We start from the raw sequence: 22,858 nt of genomic DNA, 5'->3' as shown, positions 1-22,858 counted from the left end.
GATTAGTTTATAAAACAAAAAAACACATAAAGAAATAAGACTAAAACCCCTTAATAAATAAATAAAAAAATACTTGTTTGAAAAACTACAAATCCATTATTTTAATTCGGTCAGCATTTTAACATCAAATACGATAAATTGTTTTTGATCAATTGAAGCTATTAATAGTACCAATATTGTGATGTAAGTATATTATTTTAACTTTGTGTATTATATTTGCTTGTATCATAACTAAAGCCCGGACCCAGAGGGTGCCGCGTATTGTTCAAATGTTGTAAATGCATTGTTAAAGGTTTGCTGAACCTTTTTTACAAAGGATTTACAACAATGGAAAAATGAGCGGCACCTTGGCTATCCTACCTCTAATCATAACATTGTACAAAAAGTTGTTAAACCCAAATATGGGTCCCCTGCGGAATATCAATTGTCGTTAAATGAACTCTCCGTTTCTATACTTGTCTCATCGGCTCGTTACTAGAATCATCATAGTACTCATTCCAGAAACATTTTCCAATATCTCTACTTGTTACGACTTAGCTCAAGTGCAAAATTAATTATATTAAATAAAATAATTATCCTAGAATTCTCAAATCAAAAGGTTTCATTACATATATGCATGTAGCAGCAATAAACATGCTAGTTCCATCAGGCGAAACTAACTAAAAGTATCGGTATCACAGCACAGGATAAACACATTTAAATCGTAGATATTCATTTGATACAAATTATGACTATCATCATCAAAAGCACCGTTTTTTAGATACACATTTATGGCATATGTATGTATTATACGTAGCTTATCCTACACTCTGGCAGAGACTGTTTCTATTGCTACGGTCCTAAAAATACTGATAATAAGCGGATGTACGATAAAAGAGCACAGTCTACGATAGTAGAAACATTTTATGTAAAAGCTATGCAATATATGTATGTATAGGACTGCGTCTAAAATAGTTGCACATCGTTCACTTTCAAAGTACAATATAAGTATGCCAGTTGGAAACAATCCGAGGGAGACTACAGTCTAGTTATATACACTTTAAGTCGAAGTTCAAAGGGTAAGACGAGCTTTGACGCATACCACGGATTGTATGTACACGCGACAATGTAAAACGCCTCCACGTCTGTAATACACTGTACTACCTCAAAGCACTACACCCACATTCATCATCGATGCATGCTTTTCCATACCGAGAGCGGACAAGTACGTAGGCAAGGTAAGCTCGGTTTAAATCCGACCGACTGACAAATTGGCTCGCGCTCTTTTATCTTATTACGCATGTATTATGTGTATATATTAAAAAGTTGTGAAATTACACCGGCAAATGCCATGTAGAATTCTGGGCAGCATCCTCGTCATCGTGACGAAATTCCTTTGTGTCACTTTTGGAGCGTGTGTCCCGACGTGTCATATCGTTTCGGATCGCGTTACAGCACTCATCTTCAAAAGGCCGGCTGACAAATGAGGTCTTCCATCATCATTACCGGTGAATGGCGACTTTGAAACGTGTCTCTCTTTTGGCGTAAAAAGCTACGAAATGCACTCGACAAAGTGAATTGTCCCGAATAGATTGATATCACTTTCTTGTACGATACATATAAAAAGTGAGTGACGCGCTCTTTACAGCAAATATGTATACCCGTGACGTTGAAGAAGCTTGTTGAAAACTGTGTATATATTTTTTTTATATAAGAATTCTGAATAATATATGTGCTCCTTTCAAAAGGTAATATTACTAAATAAATAAAATGAAAATGAAAATATCAAGATTTGAAAGGATGAGTGTTGTAAAATATAAAGTCAACAAAGTTTTAAAAGGGTTAAATCAACATATTATGTATATGTTACAGTCCGAATGTACATTTCGTTCGTTCATAAACAAACTAGTTTGTTCATACACGAACCAATCTAGCTAGTTATACTGTTCATAAAAGAACAAACTAACTAGTTTGTTCATGCACAAACTATTATGCATGATTTTAGGTATTTCGTTTGTCCCATCCTCTATGTATGTATGTACGTTTACCCTGAGTTGCAATATTTTTTTAAATTAGCGGAAACAGGAATTATTTCAACGTTGTAATGTGGTTTCCAGTCTCAAATACTTGACGTTTTGACATGTCAAATGTTTTGACCGCTCAAAAGTTTTGACACCTAAAAGTTTCAAGCAACACATTGTGAAGATAGCTAAATGTGAGCACTTAAAGTAAAACCGATAGTTCGTGTATGAACAAACTAGTATGTTCATGAACGAACCAGAGTGAACACTAGGACTGTAACATACATATTTATAATAAATAAGTTGAGGTGAAAGAAAACAGAACCGATGTGGCAATAATTTACTTATTTTATTAATTCAATGTTTAATTTTTGTATCAGAATACGATATCAAAGCATCGCAATCGGATTTTTACAGGTTAAGGTAGTTTTAGAATATGTCAACATAATTCAAATTGAAATGTTTTAAATACTAATTTATTATATTGATTAGTCTCAATAGGGTGTGTGGGTCCTATAAAAAGGCCAAACTCATAAATTATGGTCGATAGCTAGTCGACAAGTCCTAAAGATAAGACACCTAGGTACTTAAATTAAAAAGAATAGCAGAAATACGATTAATTGATTTGGATTTTAAAGATATCGTGGTACATATTTTAGTATAATATAGGAAAAAATATAATAATTTGTTTAGTTTTAGTTCAAATCGAGCTTTCAAATATTTGGGGGCTTGCACTGTTCTCCCCATCGCCTGGAATAAAAAGTTATTATTATTATTATTATTATTATTATATGTAGAAACTAATGCAAGATAGAATTATACACAATTATTTTAATCAACACTATTCCTAATATTTTATTTATTGAGAAAATTCGTATTTGAAATGTGAATTTTAGTATCTTTGTTTACCTGAAAACGACCTTTTCATTAAGGGTGCATATTTTGACTATTGAATCAACCTGTACATAAATTATTACATTGACAAAAAACCTTACACACATATCCAATTATTAAAACACTTCAAATGAAATATGGGATACCAAACACGGTGTTTTGACCTGAACCAACGAGTGGAATTCAGAACACTTAAAACAGCAAAGTAGCATTGAAAACTTTATGTAAAACTCATGGGAAGGACTTGTGATTTTATTTATCTAACCACATGTATTAGAAATGAAGACGTTTGTATTTATAATTAAAAAAAAATGATCCCGACTGTTTAAATGTATACAATTTGGCCTAATACCACATGTTCCATATATTTTATATGGTAAATTTAATGCAGTAATAATATGCATGAGGGGGAAGTCAATGAATGACACTTAAATTCATGCTCAAACTCCTTTCATAACTATTTAAAACTGTGCACTAAATATGCCATGCGTGAATAGAAGAGTTGGTGTTTGAATATTACAAAAAAATATATTGACACAGCAAATGGTAATTGAGGGTTAGGGAGAGAGGCCAAAAAAGACCCTTTCGAAAAACCACGTAACGCGAATCCTTCGCATTTTTTTGCCTCGCTCAAGTGGATACAAGATTTGAAATAACGAGCGGATTCCCGCCAGGTTGCTCGGAGGAGAGGAAGACGCCCAGAGATTTTCGCTTCGGTGGGAAAGTCATAAAAAAATCATGGAGCATATGCAAAACACATAAAAATAGTCCTGGGAATATTTACGAGGTGTCGATGGCAGGGTCGGCCGGCCGGCTGGCGATACGGACGATTTACGGTCCTGAGGTCGACGACAGTTTGGGAAGTGCAGAATTATCGGGGCAAGGGTGCAAGGGTACCCAAAGAGACCCGAAACCTCCCTTTTCAACCCCTCCGAATGTACACATGAAACGAAATTCCAGGAGGGTCGTGCGTACACGCCTGTGTGTCAAAGAAGATCAAATATTGAAGAATGTTAACGAACATATGCGAGCGGGGCGAAAATTGAGATAGACAAATGCGAAGCGATCAGGTAAAGTGCAAAACAAGCGTTTCGAAGCAACGTAAATTTTAAAACGACACTGTGGAATTTTTTAAAAACTAATTAGCACCGACTCTCCTGTCAATCTTTAGACATTCACAGATACGCGTAACTGAACTTACATACAACGATGAGTCATTGACTTGACAGTGTCGTTATTTACCGACAATGTTTGCTAAATGACATAACGATGGTGCTGCAAAGCAAAGTTCAAATCTGAGCACTCTCATAACCATGAGCAACACTTGAATGATCCAAATAGGGAATTTCTATCCTCAATTTTTCATAATTTCCAACAAAATCACCAACATTGATTACTGGTAGATTACCAAACATTATCTCATTTCAAGGGCAATAAACTAAACTCAATTTTAAAGAATGTAAAACTTCGTTATATAACAAATACATAATTATGCAGTTTTAACCACATACATATGAGCCGTTATATTTGAAATTGGTATAAGTCCACTTTTCTTCATTTCGAGAAATATTTCGCAAAACAATAAATATCATATTTTGCGTTAAACAATATTTTAAAATACTATTGGCTTGTAATACGTTTATTCTGCTTTTGCGAGAGTCTGGACATATCGAATTAAAGTAAGTGATAACAATATGTGAATTAAGTCAAACAGGAATAGTGTTCTTGGAACTGAAAATTGGACTTCCGCTACTTTAAAATATAACGGCTCATATAACAGACATCTTTCATGCCTTAAGATTAAAATAAGTCAAAGATTATCTCAATCTAATTATTCATATCAACGCAGTTCTGGCCTACTAAGCCTCCTAATTTATCTTGAATACCTTTCCAATATTTTAAACGTCCGAATCAATATTATTTCAATTCATGACACTTGCATCACCTATTTTTGTCATCTTCATCAAACTTATAACCCATTAATTTCGCTGACAATCTTTTGTCTATACAAATCATACACACTTCTCAGACACCATTACATGTAATTCATACAGGGTGGTCCTTTAATTCTTTTAAGTGTAGTTTAAATATAATACGCTTATGCTACCCGTTAATCCCTAGAAGAAAAGAAAAAGACAACGAGACCTTCACCAAGAAACATCTACTTATTGGAAACGCAAAAAAAATCTAAAATTTTCGTCGAAGTGAGGATTATTCTAGGACATATGTACATACATACATACATCGTAAAAATGTTTGTCATATGCTATATCGAAATCCACTGCAAACTACATATGTACATGCATACGAGAAATTAAAAATGACATCTAAATAAAGCAAACGTTATTAGCATATTCAAAAAGAGGTTTGTAAAAAGTGGAAACGATGTTTTCGGAGTAGGTAAGTGATCTCATACCCAGAGGAATCTCGATCGCGCCACGCGAGCTTTTACACGTGTAAGCTCCGCCAAAAGCTCGTACCCCGTGTCACAGGGATAACTAATGTATACCTGGTGCCTTTGTGCACTAATCTCGTGTGTCGCGTCGTGCCACCAAAATAGATCCCCCATCGTTCTAGTTCATAGGAGATGGGTTTGGGGAGTGCATTTTGTATGGTCGAGAGGGAGCGTCTCTCAGCGTTAACCCTTTCGTATTCATATTCATAATCGGCGATCTGTCATCTTGAATGCGACATCAACCGATCCACAATGCTTATTGATTGATGTGACACTGTGGGTTTATTTTCGAACCCGAACTTCGTTTGCATATCCCCATGTTACAATTTTGTATAATATACATATGTATGAGTATGTGTGTGTGTGTGCACCCCCCCCTTGTTGAAAACTATTTGTATAATGGTCTATTTTATCGTTCCAATCATCATACAATGCCTCGACTGAAAAAGTGTATTATAATTTATTCAGGTTTTGTAAATTCAGATTTAATGTTACACGAATCATGGTCTATCAACTTCTGAAAGTCGAAAAAAATATTTGAAAAATGCGTCACAGTTAAATTCATCTCAATTTCATTTAAACCATAACCCAACAAATCCTTATAATTTATTATGGAAACGCTTTTTTAAGAAAGTTTTTAAACAAAAAATAAATTTGATAGTCATTTATCCGTGGTGTGATTTAGTTATGAATATATTAAACTGACAAAATCTATCTTTGCGAAACTAGGCAAAATAAGGACATAATAAAACTATCATTTGAGATATGTTTGAAGGACAGTATTGTTGTTGGTAACGTAGAAGAAACAAGAAGTTGTAAATTTCCAATGAGCTAGAAAGAATTTTTATGAACTTCAAATATATTTTCAGAATCTCAATCATCTTTTATAATGAATATGCACTTTAAAGAAGTATGGAACACTGTATGTTTGGCATAACGAGGAGAGATAGAAATCGGAATACGTGGCTAAGAAGTATGACAAATGTGGTTAGTGTAACAGTGAGAGTAAAGATATTCAAATTGCAGTGATCGGGTCACGTAGCTAGAAGAACGGACAATAGATGGACGAAATAAGTGCTCAAATGGTACCCGAGAGAATGTAAAACGGCACAAGAAAGGCGACCGGGAAGATGGGTGGATGAAATCAGGAAAATGTGTGGAATGAGATCGGTGAGAGAAACAGAGACGAATGGAAGCTTGTTGGAGAGGCCTTCATGCAGCAGTGAATGATGATGATGTACGACTAGGAAATATATTAATAATTATGAATTTCTTATAATAAATACAAAATCCATTATCATAAAGTTCACGTTGTGCAAACTATCAATTGCACAACATCATAAGTTGAGTACTTGATCGTAAAACTAAGTAAGTACTCAACATCATAAGTTGAGTACAGTTGAAGCACTTTTATTCAAATTTACAATATTTGAATAAAATTTAAACTTACAGCTTGAACCTACTCGTATTTTTTTACACAACCCACAGCCCATAAATTGGATCATAGAATCAATTTCCTTTAAACCAATTACTCAATTAAGTAACAGTACATAGAACGTAGCTGACATACATACTACATACATATATTTCAAAAATGGTAATTTTTCTATGAGTAATGTGAATTGAAGAGCTCAATTACGCAACTCCGCTCACTGCTCCAATTTCAATACTTCGATATGGCATAAGAGCAAACTCTCACTTTCAACGGTTTCGATTTCTATACACGAAAATTTCAATGCTTTCAAACTCCGAAAATTCATCTTATGTAAGATCATAATCTTTCGGAATTCTCGATTACAAAGCTCAGGGTGTATTACCGTTGATGGTCTGACGTTCATCACACCTCATAGTTTGCGCTCGTTTTCTTCAAATCGACATTGGATCATTATGGAAGGTTGCTGGTGCCAGAGAGTCCGATGAAACAACCGAGATACAGGCAGCTTCCATGTAATTTGTGTAGTCTGCCGACGAGGTTATCTCACTTCTCGTGGCCCTCTCTCTCCCTCTCTGGTTGCTTACTTTTGGCCCAAACGACCAATAAATGCCCGACCAGAGAGAGAGAGTCCTTCGAAACTTCTGCCCCACAGGGTTGTGAAAACCCATTCCGATTTAATTTGAGGATTAGACGCGTAGGATGAAACGGATCATAATTAATATCGCAAACGATGTAATCGTCACGCGCTCCAAATTTATTTTTATTAAATTGAATCTGTGCAAATAGCTGTACACTCACGAAATCTGGATTTAATAGCGCACTCACGTACGTGTACACCCGATTCGTTTTATAAATGAAAGCTCTGCTTCGACGCTTTTCAAACTTTTTACAACCCGTATTTCTTTTATATAAAAAAAATCCTTCTAAACATGAGCCGTTATATTTGAAAGTGGCAAAGTCCACTTTTCTTCATTTGGAAAAATATTTCGCAAAACATTTAATATAATGTTCTGCGTTTAACAATATTTAAAAATACTGGTGGTTTGTAATATATTTACTCTGCTATTCCGAGATTCTGGACATGTCGAATTAAAACAAGTGATAACAATTTGCGAATTAAGTCAAACAGGTATAGTGTTTTTGGAAATATAACGGCTTATATATTTGAATTTAAACTTTCAAATATAACGACTCATATACATACATATTATATATTATAAAAAGTTCAAAATCAAAACCATTGAAAAATGCTGTTAATTATGAAAAAATATCATATAATTTTACTTCAATTTCAATTCAAACAGAATAGTGTTGCAATACCTCAAGTCAAACAGAAATAGTGTTGCCGGAACTAAAAATTGGACTTCCGCTCCTTTCAACTATAGCAGGTCATATATATTATGTATTTATCTAAGAAAAATCAAAAGTAATATATATATAAATCTTACTTCAGATGACAGCATGTGTTGGAAAATGGTTCGTAGACGAATAAAAGCATTTTGCATACGAGATTTCTTTTAGAAATATGCAAATATTGCAGAAAAACTATGATATATGCATACATATCAGTATTATATTATACTAGCCGACCGATAAAAGTTTTATAAATTCAAATTCAAAATAATGCAGTAAAAAAGTCGTGCTTTTCTAGAAAATAACCACCAGGATTCGACCCCTTTCAAAAAAAAAAAACCATCTACGATCAAAGTTAGATAGAAAGTTCTACTAATTTATCAAATTTAGAAATTTAATGGTTCAACTTGAAAACTTAAGATTTGCATTGAAAGATAGATCCAAAGTTCGAATCTTTATTGACGTGATGACACCGTTTTTCTAACATATGACTTTCAGCAACTTTAACCAGCAACATAGCTCAGTGGTTAGCGTGTAATGCTTTCTACTGAAAGGTCATGGGTTCAATCCCCGCGCCGGTGTTGCTGGCCAGACCTCGGATATACCTATGTGACTCCAGGTCGACTGTTTCGTACCAGAGTTTTCCAATTTATCTGATTTCATTATTGAAACGGTTCCGCCAAATTGGTAACCTATTCCCGTTCCTGGCAAATTTGACTTTCTAGCATCTCGGACTTCGAGAGTGGGTATTATAAATATAATAACAACTCACGTAACTTACTCTGTAAAATGTATGTATTTCTCGCAACAACAACAAAAAAGGGTGTATATAATCGAATTCGGCCGTGGATATCTCTATGGTATTATTTTATGAAATGTAATTTTTTTTGTAAAATGTTTGGAATTGTTAATACTCGTGTAAAAAAAAACTGGGTTTACCTGTAATAAAATATCGAATTGAGTCGTCAACTACTACTTTGAGCGTCATCAACTAACATATATTCATAAGATCAATAGTCAGCTCTAGGTCTAAGTCTGATCTAATAGCTCTACGCACCGTTTCTCCTTTATCTTTAAGACACGTGATATTTTACGACCGTGATGACAGAGCGATGACAGTGATGAATACTGGCGAGACATTAATCCCATATTTTGCATGTGCAATCTGACTGGTGTTCTTCCGTGAAACTATGGCATGAGGATCCGCCTTTCACAGTTCTGGTTTCATCTGTTTCATCTACTCACAAGATTCTTCTTCAGAAAATCATTCCACTTATTCCTCATTAACTGTACTTAGCAAATTAGAAAACTACTAAATCTTCCCAAGAGATTCTTAGAACGAAAGCAGACACGCTCAGAATCGTGTGTGCACTTAAAACATCCAATCAGTTTGGGTAATACGAGCTCCACAGTGGTTCTCGCACCCCCCCAGTTTGGAAAACGACGTTTGTGACGTAAGCTTTTAATCCACGCCTACACGGACTCGTCACATTTGCGAGCTTTTCGCACAAAAATTAGCGTAACCCTTACAGAATCAAACCTGAATTCGAAATCGAGGGGTACGTACGAGTAGGCACGGATGATTTAGCAAACGTGCGTGGGCAAGCCTATCCACTTATCCCGAGGAGAGAATGTGGCTGTATATAACGACCGCGAAGGATATCATTACGCCGTTTAACGAGTTATAAATTTATACTGGAAACATTGTTTCGCCTTCGCCGATAATTTGTCCTAGTGTGTATATGGCCGCTCGTCCATCAAAGTTAAAGGTGTTTCACTAACTCGACTATTGCGGCCTGACATGACTGGCAATTGAGTTTGTCGAAAGTTGGCCTTCTTCCGATCCACTTTCCACGACCCCGGGGAGTATCCTGGGGGTGTATTTCGACCGCCCGTCGCCACCACACCCGCCTCCCCGGCCGTAGAAGATAAATCTGCGCCGTACGTGAAGTGCTTTCCAATAAAATCTGGTTTGCTGTTTCGCGAACCTCAGATTTAGAATCGATTCTCGCCCCTAAACCATCACAATCCCTCCTTCCGACCACCCCGCGTCCCATTCGGTACCTCACCTTGCTAACAGATTGGTCAACATCCATCTGGTGGCCGATTCACACCATTCCGCTTCTTCAAATAGTACCAATACAATAACAGTGCAAATAATCTATCGAAGTATGTAGGTTCGATGTGAAATTGAACAATTTTAACCATAAACGGAAAGAGATATTTGGAATTTTTGAATCCAAGTGGAATTTTTAAATAAAATTTTGGTACTTAATATAATCAAAAAACTGCTGATTGAATTTGAAAATGTAGTAATAATAGGTATTTAGATTATTCGTTATTTTCTGATTTTTTTTTTTTTTTTGAGATGATTGATCAATACAAATTATGAATGTGTAGGTGCACTCAAATACTAACACTAATCATATGCAGTTAATTTATTTAAATTACCATAGAAAAAAAAGCCTTTCTTAAGACACTTACATATGTATGTACATTGTAAATAATTGGAGAGTTCATTATGTAAAAGTACGCAGACCATAGTCCTTAATTTCACTGATCTGTCCTTTAGACTTATTTATTTTCTAAAATTGCCCTTTTGCTCTTTATTTTGTAATATTTAAAGATGCAATTCATAAATTTTATCAAACCTGTATTGATTAACCTAGCAGCAAAAAAATACCGGAGTGGAGAAAATACCAATCCTACGAAATTCGAATGTTTTTTGATGTTTTTTTTTTGTTTATGAGATACATATGTTTGTATGTATGTACATATAAGCGTTTAAAAAAATGCGCATTTTTTACATTTTTTTTAGCTTTTACAGTCTTTAAATAAAAATCTAATACGACTATGCCAAAAGTATTGGAATCAACGGTTAAATGTTTTTCCTATTGATTGTAATTTTTCAATGCTTTAAAATACTTATTAATCTAGCGAATTAATCTTATTATTATCTAGCGAATTTATAAAGTCAAAAATATACTTTCTGTACACATTTTTATCCGCGATTTAATTATTTCGCTAATTTTTTACTTTAAGGATTGGTCTTCCATCTCAATATTTTTTTATCTAAAACTACTAATTCGAGAAGTAAATGTCTTTTAAATTTCAATAATGTATAATAATATGATTGTTAAAAATTCTAAATTTTGCATGCTAATATTTTATAATAAATGTTATAAACTTATAAAGCATTTTTTTACGTCATAAAACGATTCTTTATACGTCTTAAATTTCCAGATTTCAAGTTACTCGTTCCGTCTATTAATCATTAACAATATTTAAAAATATCTGAATTTGTTTATATTTCAATACAATAATATCGATTGAACGTATTTCACAATGAGCAGCCATTGAAATTGGAACAAAACAAATTTTCACATCGAGAACATAATAAAAGAAATGCATAAAACATTGAATAAGCAAATAATAATCATTGGATATATAATTTTTATTCCATACAACTATCATATGTACTTTCTAACAAATCATTGGAGTTGTGAAGTGTAAGCGAAACTAACGCTAGCATCATGCATGTAATTTTCTGCACTTTTCGTAACCATTTAAATGTTTATGAAAATGCAACCATAATTATATCATCCTTTTGCGAGGGAATTTGTACAATACGGCGATGATGATTAAGCGTGGAAATGATAGACTTTGAACCAGAGTATGAACTTAAACTGAACTTCCTATAGAAGACCGATAGCATCAAATAGTCCCAATTTTAAAGTAAAATATCAAGAAAGTAAACATTCTTATACATTAATTCGAAAGTTTTGAACGAATTTCAACAACAGTGGCGTTAAACCATCCAGTTAATACATTTTGCATGACGATCGTTCAATTGATCGTGAATTTAACGAGTTTGGCGTACACGAGGCAATCAAAGGGATCGCGGGACGAGAGTCTGTCGGTTCACACAGCCAGTCTCTAATAAACGGGTTCGATGTTTTATGGCTTCGCGGCTGCTGTGATCTCTCCTTTATATATATATATATATATATATATATATATATATATATATATATATATATATATATATATATATATATATATATATATATATATATATATATATATATATATATATATATAAATATATGTATGTACATACGTGTATGTAGATACATACAGAGCCTTAAAGAGTAATCCGACAACTACTACGTTATTCGTGAATTGAATCTCGGTCGAGCAATTCGCAAAACTTACACATTTTCCAAAACTACATAGATTCGAAACACACAAACAGATTCGGAACGGACGATAGTTACAAATAAATACCAACCCCGTCATTATTTTCGCATTAAGACGCCAAGTTTCCGAAGGAAACTTCCACCGAAGAGACGCTCTAGAAGCGTCTCCAAGTTCCAATTACGCACACTTTGGAAATTTTGCCAGAAAACAATTATTTACCCATTACTAGTCCAAATATTGTAATACTATTGTGAAAAAAATAAGCATCCAATAACAATATGCTATAAAAAAAAAACCATTCGAATGTCCCATTTTGAGTGGATCGTTTGGGTTTGAATTATATATAGAGAGCAGGTAGAATTCTCAGTCGCCGTTATACAAACGACAGGTATAAAAGTAATAAATCTTTGAGTATGTTCTGTCGATCCCTTAGATTTGGAATACATACAGGTGAATCTTACGATATTTTTGATCCGTCAAGTGAATCTTGCAAGCGCAAGTATAATATTATAATAATTCGCCATGATGGATCGTTAAGTTCAGTGAGACGCTCAATCATTCACTTTCTATTTGTTTATTATTATTTTTTATGCTCATTATTCTGCTAAATCCTATTATGGATTATTCGTAATCAATCACGCAGTCCATTACGACAATAATGCTCGTTTTATCCGATGATGATAATATTTGAGATTTAAAATACATAATTTATTTCGGTAAGAAAAAAACTCAATGCCAAATCGCGATGACTTTGAAGTTAATATTGTTTATTTATTATTAGAAGAAAATTATATTCCAATAAAACAAATTTAATTTAATCGATTTCGGAATACAATTTATTTCAATTGTTTGTAATTGTTTTATAAGATCACGAATCAGACAAACTTCCGACAGGAATGAAAAATTAGTTCTAAATCCAATATACATATATACCTAATATTTTCCAAGAAACGTTCAATTACTTAATCAGACATTATATTAAATCGTCTTAGATATTAAAATTAATTTTTCATATATTTAGTATTTTTTACATATGAGTATATACTTATCGGGAAATAACTCAAAAATGAGCTATGTATGAATAAAATTCAATTCTAAAACGATTTTCGTATAATTATCGTCAATTATTTAGAGTGGAATACTATGTAGTGGATATTATCGCAAAAATGTGAACGAAACGCTTTTAATACGTTTCACGATTACATAAAATTTAATATACTAAAAGTCACAACATTCACAGCAGTGTCAAATGAAAACAATCTTCATGCGATAAAATGAAATTAAACCGTGTAAATAGAGAGCGCCGAGGATTAGAATAATTCAAAAATTAAACCGAGAATATACGCGACAATAGATAATCCTCGGCCGAATCCGTTTAAGTTCTGGATGCTATTTTTATTTTATTTCTACCTCGTTCTCTTTGTGCTGAAATTTCACATATTCGTGCGAAAATAATTGTTTTTGCAACGTAGATAGGGGACGGTACACACTCGCACACAACCTGCCGTTTTGAGCTGCAGCAGCGGGGATTTTATTTATTCTGAACATAATCGGCTTTGCCAGGATGCACCCTTTATGTCAGTCGGGTGTCCTTTTAAAATTCACCCTCGCCCACCATTATTGGAAGGACATGGCCAATAAACAAGGAGACTCTTTGTGTCCCCCGCCGCGGACTTAATCTGCCAGGGGGGCATTCGGCTTTTATTACCCCCCAATATTGTTGAAAATACCAAAACCGGCTCTCTGGACATGTACCTAGAGATGTGCCTATGTTTATTTCCAAATTAAATAACCGGTAGGAGTGAATGGGTACCCATCTACGTACCTACACCTAAAGGTGGCCATTGACCTAGAGATTCGTCTACAAACGAGGCTCTGACTATACATACATATTTATTTATTTTATTTTTATTTTTACATATATATATATTATATACCAGGAAGGCCTAACAGGTAAACCCCAATGCGCCTTCCTAGGCAATTAATTACAAACATTGCAGCATTTTTTTATTACATAGATCGCTGTATTTCGAGAGGCTGCAGAAGACGATCAATTAATTATGAATTAATCCATAGAAACATCTATGGATTTAGACTTGTACATAAATCAAATTCAGATATTTGTGACATGGTAGGATGGTTTTTGCCAATTTCATGGAGGAACCGTTTCAACAATGAAATCAGATAAATTGGCAAACTCCGATAGGAAACACAATATTTAAAGTCTGACCAGTAGCACCAAAGATTAACAAGATATCGAACCCAGTAACCTCTCGGTGCTAAACATAAACGCAACCGCCGAGCCATACTGCTGGCTAACTATAACTATAATAGAAACAAAGTGTCATCAATTCATTGATTAAGAAGTTGTAGAATTTTCAATTTATCTTAAAGTCTAAAAATTCAGCGTCATTAAAAGTTCTACCAAAATCAGAGGTCATTTCTACCTCAGAAGGCAACGGGAAACCACTAAAGATAATAAATAACCTACTAATGACAATATTAGCCAGCAGGTTGAGTTAATGCCCACCGAGAGATTGCCGGGTCCAATCCTGTTGGTTGACCTCGATTGAAAAGAATTTATTTCAAGTATTTCTGTAGTGCTGCTGGTCAGGCTACATTGATAAATTGGCAAACCAATTTATCTGATTTCATTGTTGAAAGAGTGTGCCATCAAATTGGCAAAAAACATCCTAACCACTATGTCACCACCATTTTTTGAAATATTATATGATTTCAAAAAATTATCACCTATAAAATCAATATACAAATTTAATACCATAGAACAGTGGCAGCCCGATAATGGCATCATGAGAAAATATAAAATTCGGTCCATCGGTTATATCACCTTTCCTAAGTATTAAAAATATGGCAAATAGTATCTTCAAATGTTTAACACGGTGAAATCAAATGTTTAAAATCAAACATGTAACAAAATTAATGAAAGCACTACTTCCGGTTAAGCTAAAAAGAGACTACGAAAGCCTTATCTAGCTGTGAACCAATTGAAAAACAAATTGTTAAAGAATTGCCATTGCTAGATAAATCTCAACGTCAATACCTGCCTTAAGCGCGGCACAAGTTCGACTGTTTTAAATCGTAAATTCAACACTATATTAAACACATCCTAGTATATTACAAAAACACAGATACATTCGACTTGAAATCCAAAGATGAAATATAATTTATCGTTCGAAAAACAAGAAGAATAAAAAAAAACTTCCACGCTTGTAATTTGTTCGAAGCGATGAACGTTTCACAACCGTTAGGTATATATATATTTTATATGTATATTATGGATGTACTGATTCATGTTTCCGATTATTATTATGAATGTTTTATTATTATGCTATCTATCGGTTAATCGAATAAATTATATTATTTTAAATACGGCTTCATTTGAAGGATTTATTTGCATTTCGCAATAAATTCTATTCGATACATATTAAATCATGTTTAAATGGCACAATACAGCGTGTAATGTGCGTGCTAAATTAGCGTTAATAATCGGAGATGTATGAATTTTATATCATATTTAAATATTTGGTTTTTATATTGCCATTAAGTTGCTTTTACTAAAAAAAAAAGATTTATGAAGTTGCGGATATCAAATTGGTTGGTTCTATTATAAAAACGACGGCAAAATGATTTAAATCGGATAAACCATGAAAAATTGTACCATTATATACATACATATGTACGTACATTCGAGAGCTACGCTCAAAATCGGCATCACTACTTTTAAAAGGAGACAATTTCGAATGACCGCCTATCTGGACCTGTCAGATAGTGTTTGAACTTTGGAATCACAACGAGAGATTTAACTCGATGTAGCAAAAAACGTGACAAAGATATCTATGTAAATTCACAGTTGAGTTTTTGCGTTGGGCAAATAAGCATCTCCATCGTTGAGCCTTTATCTCTCAATTGTACATTTTGTGACGCGAATCTGTGGTGGCTGTTGTTGTTGTTCGAGTCCTCTGGGGATGATAATGCGCTATTTGTAAATGCGCGTATTATCTGCACACGAAGCGGGTGCAGCGGTGCATCTGTTTGTTTGGTCGCATGGTATGCGAAGCGAGTGTCCCTTTGAGGGCTGCTCACTTTTGTGCTTTTTTGCAACCCCCCATCTTCCTGATTCTGTCTGTCTATGGATAGGACGGATTTCTAAACTGGGTGCTATTAGGTCTCTTTTGAAATGGGAAAAAAAATATTGAGGATTTTTGAAAATGACACATTGATCTGGGTACGAATGTGAAGCACATATGACGTTGTGAAAATTTGTATAATTTTTTTTTTCGGTAGATTTGAACATTGACGAGCTTTTATGAATCAAAATTTTTCATATGTATACGGAAAATTTCAATAGAAAATGTATTATTATTGTTACTCTTACATTTAGTATTAAAATACAATATTGTATATGTAGGTACATACATAATTCGCACTTGGTTTAAATGTGTAGTTTCAAAATAGTATTATCAAACACATTTTCAGTTTAAAATCACATTGAAAAAGTCATATTTTAATTAAATTTTATGTCAAATTGTTTTTTATGTGTATTTTTGTATGAGTTAAAAAATGTTGCCATGTACATATGTATATGTATGTATTGTGTTTGAATCATGTTGAAAGTCTTTCATTCAAATATCTTTCTGAGTCATAGTGTTATGGTGAAAAGGGTGATAACAGAAAATAGAGAGTTTTCAAGTTCGATAAAATTGTTTTATTGTTCAGAAATTAAAATAAAAAAACAATAAAAATAAAATAACAACAATAACGTATTCTACGACTATGTCCATATATGTATAAAATATCGTTAAAATTTTGGTTGAATCATCAATAATTTATAATACAATAAAAAAATAAACATTTCACATTGTTTTCTTTTTATATTACAGAAAAAATAATTAAATAATAAAGTGTGTAATTTTTACCAATTTTAAAGACAAAATGAGTGTGTGCGAATAAAAAAATAAAATAAAAAAATAACAAAACAAAATAATTGAAAAATTAAATTTTAGATTTAATAAGCGAAATTTTTGTTCTATTTTCTGAAAGCACACATCACACACGGTACAAAATTTAGTGTGGCTTTCGTGACAAATGATCGAGGGGAATGCGAAAAATGAGATTTTCCTTTATTGGGCGATTCATTTCCGTTAGATTTTCTCTCGTCCCTTTTCCGACATTTGCGCCGGGGCCAAAGCCACGCTAAAAATTGTATTATCTCATCCATTGCACAATTTCATTTATTTATCTCTTTCTACACGTGCGACAATAAATATATTTGTTCATATCCACATAATGTTATTTAATATTCGCTTCCATAGGAACTATTAGTATTTACATGAAGATAATTCATTATGCGAAAAAATTATCAGACTTATATCGATACTTCGGATTACAAACCGCGTTTGATACAAACGCGGAAAAAACCCACACGTGAGGCCTATTTATTTACACATACGCAATCAAAGACGGAACATTTCAAACGCATCAATATATTAATTTTTATTGATCCTACAAGCGCATCAACTCATTAGAAATCTAAAATAAATATTTAAATTTTCAACTCACATGTGTGTGCTAACGAAGCAATGACTAATGAACTTTTTATATATTTATGTATGTAGCTATTGTACTATTCAAGGTTTTCCTTTTGAAATTACAAATTAAACAACTCAAACGTTTGACACATTCCGCATACGATTGCAAATTCAATATAATTTGTACAACTTTGATTAGTATAAATTTACACATCGCTTAAACATCTAGGCAGCCAGCTGTACCTCGCGAAAGCTCTATGGTCTCATATTTATTTCATACAAATAACTAATATCACTTGGCTTATATAACTATAATATAATAATACTTCATATACAATATTTAGGAGTATACTTTCACAATATACGAAAGTTTCATATTGAGGATATATAGCTGGGTTTGGAATAAAGCGGTTTGGTTGACAGATTGCATTGTTCAACCTTACCTGCGATGGATCATGCGCTACGCCCAGAGAGGTTGGTGCAAACGGCGCTGGTCTCGAGGATCGCACATGTCTCGCTGGGGTCCCAAAGAGGCCAGAGGAGACCCCACGACGGCGCCTACGCCCCCCATGGTCCCCCCCAGGAACAGGGGCGGCTTCCCGGGGGGCGGAGGCGGTGGCAGGGCTGGACTCCGCGAACGCTCTGGCTGGCCTGGACTCACTGATGCGTAAATATTCACCGTGGACCTCTGGTGGTGACAGGACTTCTTCACGTCGGGCATCGAGAACCTCAGCTTCTGCCAGAACTGACGGTCGCCCCATTCGATGCAAGTGTTCGTCTTCAGGTACAGCCTCAGATCGGGATCCAGATCCCGCATCGGAAGCTCGCCCATCAAGATTATGATCAGTCTCCGTCTTCTCTCTTTGAGCACTTCGTGCAGAGCCGACTTGAATTCGAACCGGCACCACTCATTATGTATAAAGTTTTTCGACAACACTACAATAGTCCTTTTCGACGATTCGACCGCTTCTATGATAGTGTCAGCGACGTAGGCCGAAACGTTGAAGTCCCTATAGTGCAGGCAGAGTCTGTATCCGGGATCGCCAGCCTCCAATCCAGGCGCTAGCATCTGACTCACAAACGCCTCGTCTTTAATACTATAACTCAAATAAGCATCGAACAACCTCTCTTTATCTTGCTCTTCTTCGAAAGCCGTAGTCTTGTAACACATTCTGAGTCCACAACGTGAGTAGATCCAAACACGCAACTCACGCCTATAGTAAAACAATCCACATACTAAGCCGACGCTTACGACGAAAGCGCACACAGTGATCAAAAGCAACGGAAGATAATCATTGATGACTTGACTTTCGACGGCAGAAGCCCCTCCCAACAGGTAGCTGGAGCACGTGGTCGAATTAAAATCAGCCAAAGGCGGTCCAACGGCATTTGTAATATTGTTAAAAACGCACACCACCTTATTGTAATCCACGACCTTTCCCGTATTATACCGCAACCACTCTCGAAACTTGCGCAAATAGGTACAATCGCACGACCACGGATTCTCAGCAAGTCCAATTTCGACCAAATACGGATTCAACGTGAATTGCCACACTGCCAATCCGTATATTCTGTTGCCGTCCAATCTCAACACTTCCAACTGCTTCAACTCTATAAACGTCCTATTGTCGATATAGTGAATCTTGTTGCCCTGCAAGTACAACTCGCGCAAACTCTCCAAAGTGGCCAACTCGAAACCCAACAATTCTTTTATGTAATTATTCTCCAAATGCAAAATAGTCAAACGCTTCAGCCCGCTGAATGTATGATTGTACACGGCGGCTATGTTGGAATTGTTCGCGTACAGAACTTTGAGATTTTTTCTGCCGATGAAAGAGTGGCTCGACAGTTCTCCGAAGTTGTTCCCATCCAAATACACTTCTGTCGCATCCATCGGAATACTGCTAGGCATTTCTACATAACCAGCACCGGAACAATCGACAACATTGGCCGACCACGATTGATCGTTATAACAAGTGCAATTTGTCGGACAGGTCATTTCGCAATCGCAAGCGTCAAAATCGCAACAATGACACAAGGCGAAACAATGAGTTTTGTACGTGCAGAGAAACTGTGAAGATTCTGCCTCTATCAACGGTATATAAACTCGATCACGGTTGAATAAAAGTTTGCAATATATACTCTCCAAGTCCATAACGCGGGGATGTTGACGCAAGTGATCCAATTTATTGATTCTTTGCAACCATTCCATGGTGCAATCGCACTGAAATGGATTTCCTCCGATGTAAAATTCCGGCAGATTTCTCTCCGGATCCACGGGGGTTAAACTCAATGCGCTCAAATTCATGCGGACGATCTGATTTGCATAAAGGTCGACCCTAGTCAAGTTTTTCTTCTTGAGAAAAGTGTGCGCTTCGACGTTTGTGATCAGGTTGTCGTTGAGGAATAACAATTCAATACTGCTGGGAACCGAACTCGCGGTGACTTCGTATAATTTATTAAAACTGGCGTCCAAAGTTTGCAAATGCAATTCGCTGTCTAGTCCGAAATGGTTTTCGAGCTTTGAGATGTTGTTTTTGTGCAAGTCCAACCACTGAAGAGTCGGCGGTATGAGAGCGTAGTCAAACCATTTTATCTTGTTATCGGATATGTTGAGCCAAAGTAGACTCGGGACTTTGGAGAATATTCCGTTGATCTCTTCCAACATGTTATCGTCCAAACGCACCGCTTGAAGTTTGGGTAGATCGTCAAAAGTTCCGAGCTCGATATTTTTTATTGAATTCCTGGCCAGGTTCATAATCTGCAGCGAAGGCAGATCTGAGAAGGCACTCTTGCTTATATTTTCGAGTTTGTTTCCGATCAATCTGAGTCCGTATACGTTTGTCATGCCTTTGAATCCGGGCTCGTCGAGGGAACTTATCATATTCTCCCCCAAGTCGATCGTTCGCAACAGACGCATATCTTTGAGGGCTAGCGGTACTTTCGTCAGCACGTTGCCATTCAAATTGAGATCTTGCAACGAAGAGCAGTTCCTGAACGCCTCGGGATGAATACCCTCCAGCGAATTATCATCCAGAGATAGCAGAGACAGCACGTACAATCCGTTCAGAGAGTACGCATCCAAGTACGTTATCCGATTGTGCGAAATTATGAGGGTGTGCAAATTATTCATAGGCGCGAACACGTCCGCCGGCAAAGTGTCCAACATGTTGTGTTGAAGATTCAAAATTTGCAACGTGTACAAATCGCTGAACATGTTCGGCTCCAATTTCGTCAAACGATTATTGGACAGATTCAACAACACCATCCTGATGAGACCCGTGAACGTGTGGCTGTCTATCGAATTGCTGTTCAAATTGTTCATCGACAGATCCAAAGCGAGCAATTGGTTCAAATTCGCGAACAAGCGCGGAGCGAGGACACTGATTGAATTATTCTGCAGATATATCTCTTTGATGTTGTTCATACAATCGTGAAACAGCTCCGGAGGAAGAGCCACGATTTTATTATTGGACAAGTCGATGATTTCCAAAGTCTTCAACCCACCAAACGCTTTATTGGCAACCATCGAAATTTCGTTATCACTCAAATGCAACACATTCAAACGACGAAGTTCACTAAAACCGTTCGTAGGCAGCAGGACGAAGTGATTGAAGGAAGCGTCCAAAACTTGAATGTCCAAAGAACACGGAGACGTAGTAGAAGGAAGATGCGACGAGGGAGACTCGCCATCGTCTTGAGTGCTGATCAACGGCTGAGGAGTCGTCTTCTCCCGAAAACCCAAGTCGCTGATATCCTGCAAGCGATTCTGCGACACGTTCATATACATGAGATTAGTCAGAGGACAGAATATGTTTTCGGGGAAGGACCAAATATTGTTGCAACTCAAGTCCAACTTTTCCAACTGACGCACCGGCAGGAAACTGTCGGCCGCCAGTTCCAAATTCATAGCACTCCATCTCGTGTTCTGAGTACGAACTGTCAAATTGCGAAGATCCCTGAGCCCCGTCAAAACACCACTGGGCCACTTTCCCAACTTGCAATGGTCGATGGTGAGTTCTCGCAGGTTGACCAGGTGAGCAAAGCTCTTATCGTCCAAAGAGCTTCGCAGCAGCAGAGCTTCGTTGCACTCGATCCTCAGCGAGCTCGTGTGCTCGGGAGGAATCGCACTGAAGTTCGTCGTGTCGAATTCGCTGTTGATCGTCCTCAACTTGCAGGCGAGCACGATGTCATCGGAATCGTCGGGATCCCGCATCCACCACTGACAGTCATCGGGAGCTTCGTACTTGATCGGAATCGGAGTTTGGTCCCCGCCGCTGCACTCCAACAGGACGACGATGGAGACGAAAAAGACGAGGTACAGGCGGTTCGTCATTTCGAGGGGGTGACAAACAGAGAGAGCGGCTACAACTACTACCCCTGAGGCATGCCAAGTCACCGCTCATTCATAATAACGGCACGCGAGATAGCCGCGACGGAAGATCGGGTACGCGAACGGGAGACGCGCGAACGTGCACGACATTGCGACAGGTGCGGTGCGGTGCGCGTGTGTGCGATCGCGCGACAGTTGACCGGTCGGTGATAATGTGACAGAGTCTCGCGAATGATGTTTGCGTGTGCGTGTGTGCGCGGGACGCGACCTCTCCTCACGCGCGACGAGAGGCGACTGAGAGTCGCTGGCGACGAGTGACGGCGACTGAAACCCGAAGTGGTGGTGGTTGCTGGCGGACGTGGTGGGGGAAAAGGGGGATTCGCGAAGTCTGACGACGATTGCCGAACTTGGCCGAGCGCTCTGTGCGTGTATGTGTGCGGTGCGTGTTTGCGCGCTTGCGTGTGTGTGTGTGCGTGTGTAAGTACGCACCCTCATTACGTGACACCCGTGCACGTTGCACATTTTCCTCGCACCACTTTTCGCAGCTTACTTTCATTATGTATGATTGGAAATTGTACAGACACGTGTAATCATTCTGTTGATTGGTACACATCGACTGCTTAGTGTCAAATCAGTTGA

At 36.5% G+C, this 22,858-nt stretch overlaps 1 protein-coding gene across 1 annotated transcript in view; it reads right to left on the bottom strand.

The window, feature by feature from the left end:
• Toll-6 (Toll-like receptor 6) overlaps positions 1 to 22,515 on the bottom strand; it is a 211,151-nt gene extending 188,636 nt beyond the window's left edge. The window contains exon 1 of the mRNA XM_077434289.1: positions 18,330 to 22,515. Coding sequence (XP_077290415.1) covers positions 18,347 to 22,222 — 3,876 coding nt within the window. The 5' untranslated portion in view covers positions 22,223 to 22,515 and the 3' untranslated portion in view covers positions 18,330 to 18,346. The remainder of the gene's footprint in view (positions 1 to 18,329) is intronic.
• Between the last annotated feature and the right edge of the window lie 343 nt (positions 22,516 to 22,858).

The sequence above is a fragment of the Arctopsyche grandis genome, chromosome 7, assembly GCF_051622035.1.
Source record: "Arctopsyche grandis isolate Sample6627 chromosome 7, ASM5162203v2, whole genome shotgun sequence".
Taxonomy (NCBI): domain Eukaryota; kingdom Metazoa; phylum Arthropoda; class Insecta; order Trichoptera; family Hydropsychidae; genus Arctopsyche; species Arctopsyche grandis.
This window is presented reverse-complemented; position numbering and strand designations above follow the sequence as displayed.